Here is a 10,945-nt window from a genome sequence, read left to right on the forward strand (position 1 = left end):
CCGGCCGCCGCCGGCCTCTCAGCTCGGTGGTGCTAGAGGAAGGTGTGTCGGAGAGGCTGGTCCAGGACGTGAAGGAGTTCATCGACAACCCCAAGTGGTACAGCGAGAGAGGCAAGGCTCCGGCGTGGTGTCCTCTGTACCGTGCCCAGCGCAGCTCCTTACCGCCCCGCAGCCACGGCTGTGGGGCACCACCTCAGGCACACCCCTCAAATGAGCGAGCCCAGGTGCTGAGGTCAGGCCTGGGTCTGCAAAGGGACAAACTCCCCTCAGTTCAATCCAATCCTGGAAACCAGGATGAACCACGGAGTTCATTGCTCCTGCGACGCTGCTGTGGGGCAGGATGCTTGTGGTCCTCTCTGGAGGCAGCTGCAGAGAAACTTTGTCCTGCTGCTTGCCTTCCTCTGGTGTCGCCCCGCAGCTCTGGGGGAGAGAGCTCAGAGCAACCCAGCTGGTTCCTAAAAGGATACTGTCTTCCTAGGGATCCCCTACCGAAGAGGCTACCTGCTGTATGGTCCTCCCGGCTGCGGGAAAAGCAGCTTCATGTGAGTATTGCCAGCTGGCTAACAGCAAGTTCTCCTGCCAGCTGCCTGCTCTGGGGCACAGCAGTCTCTGGTGAGAGGGTGTGGATGAGTTTGGGTTTGAAATGCAGGAGTGGGCTGTGCCTCCTGAGTGGTGCCTGGTGTCAGCGTTCACGTTGCTGGCACCGTGACAGGTCAGGGTGACGAGCCCTTCGCGCCCTTGCTTTGCACAGCACTGCGTGGCACCAGTGGGCTGAGCAGGGGCTCCCACCTGCCTCCCGTATCTGTTCCCCACGGGGGGAGGATGCCTCTGCCCTCTCCCCTGCTGCTGGGCAGGGAGCTCTGGTTCTTCCTCTGCTCTGGGCTTTCTCGCTGTGATTCACCCCTGTGGTTTGTGTCCTTCCCAGCACAGCCCTGGCCGGGGAACTGCAGTACAGTATCTGCCTGCTGAGCCTCAGCGACCGCAGCCTCTCCGATGACCGGCTCAATCACCTCCTGAGCGTGGCGCCGCAGCAGAGCATCATCCTGCTGGAGGATGTGGACGCTGCCTTCGTCAGCCGGGACCTCGCCGCCGAGAGTGAGTGGTGCCCCCATTCCCGGGCCAGCAGCGGAGGGAGGTTTGCTGGCTGTGCTCGGGGGCGGTTTGGACTCTGGGCTGCTCTGCCACACCAGCAGAGACCAGGAGTGGGCAGCTCTCTGGGGCCTCAGGGCCCAAGCTGGGCCTTGCCCAGTTTTGGCTAGGCCATATAAAGAGAGATTTGGGTCCTTTATCCTCAGGCAAAGACACTTCTGCCCAGCTATTTTCAGCATGAGGGAGGGGGTGGATTTCCCCCTCATTCTCTTTTTGGGTTCCCAGGGTGCGGGTGGGCAGGGGAGGTGAATGTGCTGCCAGCCAGGGAGAGGCAGAGGGTCAGCCTCTGGGGAAGGAGAGCGCGGGGATCTTGGCTTAAGCCTCGGGTGATAGGGAGGTGGCCCACAGGACTGCGCGGGGCGAGTGGCCAATGGATATGATCTCGGACACCTCCATCCCCAGACCCGTCTGTGTACCAAGGCATGGGGCGCCTGACCTTCAGCGGCCTCCTCAACGCGCTGGATGGTGTGGCCTCCACAGAGGCCAGGATTGTCTTCATGACCACCAACTACGTGGACAGGTTAGAGCTGCCCTCTGGGAGGGAACAAGGAGGGCGGCATGGGAAAACCTTGCTCCCTTTTGATGACCTTTATGGAGGGCTATTTGCATCCTCCAGCGTGAAGACTGGGGGTTCAGGTTTCCCGAATCCTCCCTCGGGATGCAAATGCCTTGATTGCTAATCAGCTGGAGCCCAAGATGCTTCCTTGCTGTTCAGACCATGGTTGTGCCCTTCAGGAGAGGTACCAGCTTCCTGCCCGCAGGGATCTGCGGATTTTGGGGTTGTGGCCGTGTTGTGAGTGAAACGCTGGCCCCGCGCGCAGCACTGCGGGTTGGCAGGATGCAGCCTGGGCTCACGGCACCTGGCCAGACGCTGCCCTGTGGCGGGCTTGGCTCGCTCCAGACCGAGCTGGCCTAGAGGGTTGTTCAGGGGTTGCTCATGGGACAGAGATGGGCAGAGCCGTTTCCCAGGACACACTTGTCCTCCTCCAGAGCCAGCCCTTCCCCAGCTCTCTCACGTCTGTTAGATGGATTTCCGCCCCTCAACCCTCCAGGGACAAACTTCTTCCTCACTTTTACCATCCCACAGTGCAGAGCACCTTGCAGATAGGACGCTGGCTGTGCTAGCGTGGAGGGGGGGCTTCCTGCAGGACCCACCCTGCAGGGGCACTTTGATCAGGTTTTCAAGGCACCCGTGTCTCCCGACAGGCTGGACCCGGCCCTGGTGCGCCCCGGCCGCGTGGATCTCAAGCAGTACGTGGGCCATTGCTCCCCCTGGCAGCTTGCCTGCATGTTCAAGCGCTTCTACCCCGAGCAGCCCCCGGCTGCAGCTGAGCGGTTTGCGGAGCAGGCGCTGGCAGTCTCCAAACAGATCAGCGCTGCCCAGGTGCAGGGCCACTTCATGCTCTACAAGATGGACCCCGAAGGAGCCATTGCAAACATACGCTCCATCCTGCCGTGACCAGGGGCCAGCTTTCCCCTACAACGCTGTGAGGACTGGGACAAGGACTTGACCATCCCGGGGATGCCATGGAGCTGCCCAGCCACGCAGGCCAGGTCTCTGTTCACCTCTACCCCTCCAAGGCCTTGGCTTTTTATTAAAACATGCGGAGAGTCAGAGCTGCCAGCCTTACAGCGGGGAGAGGGGATTGGCTCTTACTGCTCCTCAGACTTGGGTGCTACTGCACTGGCCCCGCTCGCCAGCACATGCCTCCTGCTGGGATTGCTGTAAGCTGCCAAGGCTCCTGGATGTGAATCCCCTTCCTTGTGGGGCAGCCCGGGGGTGCCCCAGACAGGCATTTCCCTGGGGCAGGACACTGGGGTGCTGCACTGCTAAAGAGCTGCTGGTCTTTGAAGGGAGAATGGTCTTCACTGGTGTTTGAATATCCTCTGTGAATTGTGCAACACGGCTCTTGGCTCTCCAGTCCCTTCGCCTGTTAGTTGCCCCACTAAGCTGCTGGTCCAGAGCCCTCCTGATCAGGGCCTGGCATGGCCAGTACTGCAAATCCAGAGTGTTTTCAGAAGAAAGCAGCTCCCAAGAGACAGCTCGTTGTCCCTCAGGCTGCAGGCTGGTGCCACAGCTCCTGCCCTGCCAGCTGCAATGCCAAGTTGCAGATCTGCTTGGACATCGTTCCTGGGTGGGCATGACTGTCCCTCCTGCCAGAGGAGGAGATGCGGGGCCCTGGAGCTACTGCAGGCCTGCAGGTGGCCGCAGATGAGAGGCTTTGGCTGGTTACAGAGTATCTTCCCAAGAGCTTGATGTTAACCCCAACGTGAATTTCTGCAGCCAGGCCAGCCCAGTGCGAGGTGCAGAAATGCCTGTTGGAGGTGACTACTGCTCTCCTTCCAGCAGGAGAGGCCCTGTGTGGCTGAAAGGAGGGATTTGGCCAGCTGCTGGCAGTCTCACAGCCTCTTCCCTGTCACTGGGCTTCCTTCCTGCCAGGAACAAAAGTCCTGGATGGGCTGGTAGAGCCACAGGTGCCCAAAATACGATGGAGAAGCGGGCAGGCTCTGTGCCTCCTTCCCAGTGCCACGGAGCCAGGGGTCAGGGTGTGCGTGCTGACCCACAGAACGAGCCAGCCAGAGCCTCTCCCCTCCCTAGTCCTTGTTTCAGAGTCCTGAAACCAGCTTCCTCAGAGCCAGCCCCGTGTTCACGTCCTTGTTTCAGGGGCTGCGTCACCTTGGCGGGGCCGGGGGAGCTGGTTCCAGGCCAAACCCAAATTGTTAGGTCGCTGCTTAGCCATCCTCTTGGCTCTGCCCTGCGGGGCCAAGGGCGAAGCCGAGAGTGCGCGGGGATACGAAGGGGCCCAGCCGATGCCACCTGGCTGAACTTCAGCACAAACAGGCACTGCTTTGATGCAACCCCAGACTTGCACAAACGTTTCCACAAGTGAAGGATTGATCCTGTGGCCACTGGGGGGGTCTCTAGTGACTCAGGGTGGCTCCTGGAGCAGGGTGCTGCCGTTGGCATCTCAAACCCTGTGCTCAGCCGTCCCGCAGAGGCCGACTGCTCGGTTCCAGCCTCTTCCCTCAAAGCTGGGGGTCAAAACTGGCCAGTGAGTGACTGGCAAACACCTCACAGCATGCTGTTCAGGAGGATGGGGGAGTGGTGAGGGAGAGCCAGAGGGGCCCGATGCCACCACAAGAGAGCACAGGCAACATCTGTCAGTCTGCTTTTAATAGTGTTAATGCTACAGATGCTGCCGGTGCCCTTCTGCCCAGCCCGAGTGCTTTTGCCAGTTAAGCCTCACAACAGCCCTGTGAGGTAGGTGGGTGACACAGGCGGACACCAAACGAGGAGCCCCAAGGCGCAGGGTGCAGGCTCTGTTCCTCCCTTCTGACCCGGAGGTTTGTTTTGCTTAGCCCAAATTCACTTCCATGTGCTGTTGCAAAATCCTCTGCTCCAGGCTGACAGCAGTGAGTCAGAAAGGTGAGGGCCCTTCCTAAATCCCTACTCCCAGGAAAAAACCCTCTCCTCTAACACGTGTGGCATTTGATTGAAGTTACTCAAGTCCTCGCTCACTCCGATTCCACGGCTGAATTCCAATGCTCCAAACATCGGGCACAGCAGTCTTCCTGCGGAGAGTAAGCCTGGCTCACTGGAGGAAGCCAAGGAACTTCAGCTGCTGCGAGGGGCAGAGATCTTCGTTTCTTTCAGGACATATCAGATGCCTTTCTTGGAGCACAGCAATTTCACAAGTGAAGGCAGGAGGCAGCAGAATAAGCACCAATAAACCAGATAAAGTTTACACATTTTCACTGAAGTGTGGACAGGCCGTTCACCCAGAAACCGGCTGGAACAAGGACAAAGCAAGCACTGAAGAAAAATTAGGGCTCTGAGCAAGTGCTCAGCCCTTGTCCCCAGCAGGGCACAACGTCCGGTTCTCAGATCCCCAAGCCCAGGACAGGTAGTGTAGGCTCAGACCAAGGAGGGGAAAAAAAAAAAAATGCTTTTAGAGCATTAGGGTTGAAAATAGGCCAGTGTTGGAAATTCTTGGGCAGCAGGTTAAACCAACCCTTCAGGACAAGGCCAGGTGTGGAGAGAGCAGGGCGGCAGGTGAGGAGGGCCCATTTGAGACAGCTTTTGTGCACCCTTCATGTGCCAAAGGATCAATTGGGCAGATGCAGCACCAACGCCCTCCTGGCCAGCACGCAGCCCTTGGTTTCCTAGGGATCTCACCCGAAGCTCTGGCAAGTCCATTGCAGCACAGCCATTTTTGCACTCAGCAGGAGGAGGAACAACCCATGTGTGGCAAAAAGAGAGGTGAGGGGCACAAGGCACAAACAAGTGTAAAGGAATCAGTACTGTCTGGGTCAGCCAGACAGCTTACATCGAGGCAGGCAAAGCAGGGGAGCCCTCCTGCCACGCAGGAGTGCCAGGGGAGGGTCTCTGCCCTGGCCCTGGCCCCAGCCCCCGGTGTAGGGAGCAGGGAGGGGAGTGAGCAATACCAGGGATCAACACCTTCGCTCCAAACAGCAAAGAACAGGAGTGAGAGGGCAGAGAAAACAAAGGGAGCAGGCTCTGGAGAAGACCCAACAAATAGATTTAATAGCAGTGTCCCATTTCAGAGGCTTGAGATCGCCTGTCACGGCTCTGGAGTGGGACACTGTTTACATCTGTGAAGCAGCAGCAGAAGGAACCGCACCAAGTTAAACAGCAAGTCCTCATTTCTTTGAAGCAAGATCAGCTTGAAGATGAAAGGAGGGTAAGAGTATCCAAAGTATTGGGGCATGTCTTCACGCCGGGCTGTTGGGAGCTCCAAGAGATAGCCTAGCCTTAGAGGGGGATCCCAACAGATGCAGGTCGCAGAGCAGAGTGCTCTTCACAGGTGGAGACCGCCTGCACAAAAGCAGTTGAAGGACAGGGCAGGAGCTCCAGCTAAATTCAGCCTTCCTGGAGGAGCAGAAGCCAACCCAAAGCCGCAGCCACCAGAGAGCCCTGACCTGCCAATGTGTTGACTTAAGCTTAATTGGGCTCTCCTGGCTGGGACTGGGAAGTGTCCTGTCGTACAAAGGACTCACCTGGCTAAGCCCATCAGCTGAGCAGCAGTCAGCGCTGCGGGAGAAGCGATGTTTTCTCCCAGGGACAGGGACAGGATTTGAGAAGGCGCTCTGAGAAGGACCGGGGGACACAGCAAGCTGAGCTCCAGGCTGCTGCCCTGGCACAACTTCATCCCTTGGCACCACCACAGCTCCGCTGGTACACTGGCTTCCAGGGAAGGTCCTGCCACAACTCTGGCTCTGCCGTGGCACTGCACTGGGCTCAGTCCATTTGCTCTGTAGGTATGCACGTTTCTTGGCAGCTCACGTACAGGGATGATGGCTGCAGGTCCCCAGTCAAGACTTCCTCTGCCCCCTGGGTCCTCCGAGACCGAGGCTGACATGATCTCTCAGGAGTCAGCTTCTCCAACGCTGGTGACAGCCAGTCGCTCACGCCAGGATGCTTCGCTCTGCACGTGTCCCGGAGACACTGCCTGTCCCAAGCTGTGCCACATGCCAACTGCCTCCTCCCTCCCAAGGGGTACGGTGTCTACTTGCTACTGCTCTACCAGAGCCTTCACTGTTCTCCCCAGAAACAGCCCTTCCCTCCCCCAGCCCAGCCCCTCACCACTCCTGCTAGGAGCCACTCTCTTTCTCGAGGAGATGGGCTTCTTGACGTCCACCGGGCCTGAACACCCCTCGCCCTCTTGGTGCTCTGGGGTAGGCACCACGCTCCTGGACCCTGGATCTCTCCCACCTCCCGCAATCCCAGGGCCTGTGGTGGCCCTGCCAGCTGGGAGCTGCTCTGTGGTCGCTGCGGTTGAATGCCAGGTTCTCCTTCTCCCCGCCGTGGGCCTCAGCCTCCTCCTCCGGGGTCCATCTCTCCACATCACGGTGCTCCTCTTTCAAGTCCACTGCCTCTGTTACTGGTGAGGGGTCTTCAGGGCACAACTCCTTCCTTTCAGCCAAGGCAGCAGCCCTGCTTCTGCTGTGAGGCTTTGGAAACTCCTGGCTGTGCCTCCTACCAGGTCTCCGCTCTGGTCGCCGGCTAAAGCCCCTGGGCCCCCTGGAGCCGTGGAGCAGACGACAGGCTTCCTCTGCCGGTTCCTGCAAGCTGCTGCACAACTGCCTGCCCTGGCCTCTGGGGCCTGGCCTCTCCCCTCTGTACCTTTCCCTCTTGCTCTGTTGCTCCCTGGGCACAGCAGGCCCCTCGGGCCGCCCGGGTTCTGCCCTGGCCTCCGGTGCCCCGGCTGGCTCTGGAGCCGAGGCTTGGCTGGGCGGCTGGGGCACGTCCACAGCGCTTGCGCTCACCGGTGGCTCAGAGGCAGCAGCTGCTTGGCTTGGATCAACAGCAGCTGGAGGCTGAAAGAAAGAAGCCACTGGTTAAGAAAGGGACAGGGCAGTGCCACAGCCGACGACAGCGCTCGGTCCTGCAGTCCAGGGCCCCCCTCGCCAGCTCTCCGCCCCGGTGCCATACCGCCTGGAGGCTGATGAAGTAACGGTTCCTCTCTGCTTCAGGGTCAATGATGCCCCCTTTCTCTTGCTGTCTCTTGAAAATTAAGCGCAGTTCTTCTTGGTGCTGCAGCGTCTTGGCATCTGGCCTGTACGGCTCCTGAGCGGCAGAAAGCAAGGCGGGGTAAGGGCTCTCTCAACACCTGGCACGGGTAGGCAGCTGGCAGTGCTAAGAGCTACTCCGCAAACCCTCCTTTGATCACTCAAGGGACACAGGATACGGAGCTCATTTCATGGTCTAGGAGGAGAAAGCTCAGGGCTATACAACTAAGCCTGCTCTTTGTGGACACATCAATCAGTCAGGAGACACCCTGCTAGGTTTTATGAACTGCCCTTTGGATGGGCTGCCTAGGAGGACCTGAGAGCATGCAGCGTGTGTTCACTCATCTGTTATATTGTCCCAGTTGAAGCTACCCAGCGAGCGGGCACAGCTGGGCAGGTGAGCCCCCACCTCTTACCAGCGGGTGCTGCGGGGGCGGCGCTGCCTTCAGAGCACAGAGATCGTAGACCAGGGTCTCCCGGCAAACGGGGCACTGCACACCGACTTCCTGCGGGGAGGCGAGAGGTGATACCAAACCCCGGCCACGACCCAGCCCACGTGCTGCCGGATAATCCCCGGCCTGGAAGCGGAACAGGGTGGCCTTCTTTTCTTTTCTGCCAGGGCAGTGAAAGCCAGGGGGGTTCCAGCAGCATGAAAGCAGTCTGGTGCCTCAGTGACTGTTACGGAAGGTGTCTCCACCACGAGGCACGCCGGGATTTGTGCTCCAGCGGCTGACCGCTGTACAAACCACCTCTGTCAGCACATACGGCTCCAGTCCTCCTTAGCCTAGGATCTATTTTTCCCCACTCCAAAGCGGAGCGTGTCATCTAGGCAACGCCTCTTTGAAAGGGTTTTGCCGGAAGGAGCCTTTGACTTGTTTCACACTCAACTGCGCTGTTTGCTCTGCGGCTGACAACTGTTCCAACACCTGCTCAGGCAGGTTTTATCACCCCAGAACACAGGTGATCCTGTTTATCCTGCCGCACACCCCTGCAGTTCAAGGACTAGGGAAGGAGCTCTCTCTTCTAACTCCTGTGGTTCCAGAAGTCCAAAAATGCTACCAACTCCCCTGCCCCCTCACACAGCAGGCCCTGACCCAGAGATCCAATAAACCAACTGCTAAAGTACTAAAAGCCCACAGGGTAATTTTGGTTGGAAGGGGCCCTCGGAGGTCACTTGGTCTAATCACTGCTCTGATTCTCGATGCAGGCACGACACTGACCGTGCTGCCAGGTCAGGCTAGCCCTCGCTCCATGTCCCAAAGGGGGTGACAGAGACGTCATGAGGGCCTGTGCAGGGGGCGGGGGGGAGAGCCCAGGGCCCGGTACCTGTTTGGGGGATGGCGCCAGGTGCTGCTCTCTCTCCTCCTGTTGCATGAGGATCTCCTCCTCCATGTGCTGGGCGTAGCGGGCCAGGCAGTGGGAGTGGAAGTAGTGGTAGCACTTGGTCTTTGTGAAGGCTTCTCTCTCCTGTAGAGGAGAAAGGGCAGCTTTAAAGGGTTTCTGAGCACAGGGTTGTGTAGCCTCCCCAGCTGAGATGGGCTTTCGCTCCCATGTCAGCGCTGGCAGTGGGGAACTAGCGCTATTGCTGGCAGAGACACATAACATCATCTGCTGGGATTCATCTCTACCTCCTCAGCTCTTTCTGGGACATCGCTCCCTATTCCGAGATTGAGAAATACTCCTAATGTCAAGCTGCAAAGCTTTTGTGGCTGATTTAGCTGCATATGTTCCCATGTAAGCAGCAATCTTCCCACCTGATGTGTTCTTCCCAGGCAGGCACCGCCTCTCCTTGCAACATGGACAAGGCAAACTCCTCTGTCCCCGCAGACCTCAGCACCCGCATGGATGTGTTCCAGTCCCTCCTGACCACCTGTGTGCTGAACTCCAGGTGAAGTTTGACCAACACAGGGAAGCTGAGATGAACGAGCAACTATCCCCCGACCCTACCTACTCCCTTGGAGACGCTCCGGCATCACTCGCTGCCCCTATACTCTGTTTCTGTAGATGGTTATCTTCAGGCTGACTGGAAGAGTAGCATATACTGCCTTAGGAAGGTTCACGCTGAGTAGGACTGCCTACAGACCAGGGGGGCAGGGGGCTGCTGAGGCACACCCCGGTCCCAGGCCAATATGCCAAGCTTTGAGCCCCAGGCTCCCTGTTCTCTTGCCTCGCTTCCCAGCCAGCTTGCGGGGCTGGGGGACACGTTCCTACCTGGAATCCGTAGAGGCAGATCACACACTGGCCATGAGGAATGTTGTTGTCAGTGAGAATCTCCTTCCCCTTCTGCGGGAGCATTAAAGCAAACATTTTGCTCACTGGCCTGCCCATGGGCGCAGGGCCATCCCACCCCTCGGGCAGTCAGGGACCAGTGTCCATGGCTGGTGACCCCCAGTCTCCCCCAACTCTCACCTCAATCAGTTCGTAGAGCACCTCTGTCCCCAGCCCAGCTTCAGCAACACTTCTGAGGGTCTGGGATATCCTACAGCAAAGCAGCAGAAACACTTAACACAAGTTTAGCCATGCCTTTTCACTATCCCACATACCTGTCACCCCACCATGATGACAGGAGGAAGAAATAGAGCACTGGCCTTCAGGCTTTGCCTGCAGCATGGGATGAGCACATGTGCACACACATATTCACGTGCTCCCCACAAGCCAGTGCACAGGAAGCCTTTGTCCTCAGAGGACTTGCAAGAGCAGGTCTGCGTGGCTCCTTGGCTTGAGCTCACCCAGCACCCTTCAGTTTTGGTGAACCTCAGGTTTCGTTTGTCTGACAGCAGCCCCTGAGCAGGTGTGCTGGGAGCCACGTTACTCCTGTGCTGCCGGCAGGTACCAGGGTCTCTCTGCACACACTGCTGCACCAAGGACAGGAGCACAAAGGCAACAAGGGGCTGCCCAAGGACTCGGTTCAGTCCCACCTCTGTCAAAGCAGGACCAACAGCTTCAAAGGCCCAGGGGATTTAGATTGCAATTCAGAGGGACCACAGGGGAACAACCACAGGGCAGACCCCTCGGTGTCAAACTCGGCACCAGCAGCTCCCATGAGATTTAAGACAAGGTGATTTAGGGACCTGTATCCATCCATTAACCGGACACGGGGAGCCACATGAATTTGAGAGAAGGCTTTTCCACCAGTTCTGCCTCCCGGGTCTCTGGAGGAAAGGATCGCCCTCTCCCCTCCCTCCTGGCACTCACTTTTGAATTTGCTCATCTGACAGCCCCCGTGGGTTCCTGATCGAGACTTCCGGAGCTTTGTTGGGATACT

General features: G+C 58.4%; 2 protein-coding genes across 2 annotated transcripts in view; one reads left to right on the forward strand and one right to left on the reverse strand.

The window, feature by feature from the left end:
- Nucleotides 1–2,763, forward strand: part of LOC103917660 (mitochondrial chaperone BCS1) — a 3,804-nt gene extending 1,041 nt beyond the window's left edge. Inside the window, exons 4-8 of the mRNA XM_009324845.1 lie at nucleotides 4–111; nucleotides 479–542; nucleotides 926–1,095; nucleotides 1,552–1,669; nucleotides 2,356–2,763. Coding sequence (XP_009323120.1) covers nucleotides 4–111; nucleotides 479–542; nucleotides 926–1,095; nucleotides 1,552–1,669; nucleotides 2,356–2,608 — 713 coding nt within the window. The 3' untranslated portion in view covers nucleotides 2,609–2,763. The remainder of the gene's footprint in view (nucleotides 1–3; nucleotides 112–478; nucleotides 543–925; nucleotides 1,096–1,551; nucleotides 1,670–2,355) is intronic.
- Nucleotides 2,764–6,574: 3,811 nt separating this feature from the next.
- On the reverse strand, nucleotides 6,575–10,939 carry RNF25 (ring finger protein 25). The gene is made up of 7 exons (XM_009324846.1): nucleotides 10,876–10,939; nucleotides 10,090–10,159; nucleotides 9,892–9,963; nucleotides 9,007–9,147; nucleotides 8,097–8,186; nucleotides 7,604–7,738; nucleotides 6,575–7,488 (listed from the first exon to the last, which is right to left on the reverse strand). Exons 4-7 carry the CDS (start codon nucleotides 9,070–9,072, stop codon nucleotides 6,763–6,765), a joined length of 1,017 nt encoding a protein of 338 aa, XP_009323121.1. The 5' UTR covers nucleotides 9,073–9,147; nucleotides 9,892–9,963; nucleotides 10,090–10,159; nucleotides 10,876–10,939; the 3' UTR covers nucleotides 6,575–6,762.
- Between the last annotated feature and the right edge of the window lie 6 nt (nucleotides 10,940–10,945).

Source organism: Pygoscelis adeliae, unplaced genomic scaffold, assembly GCF_000699105.1.
Source record: "Pygoscelis adeliae isolate BGI_AS28 unplaced genomic scaffold, ASM69910v1 Scaffold346, whole genome shotgun sequence".
Taxonomy (NCBI): domain Eukaryota; kingdom Metazoa; phylum Chordata; class Aves; order Sphenisciformes; family Spheniscidae; genus Pygoscelis; species Pygoscelis adeliae.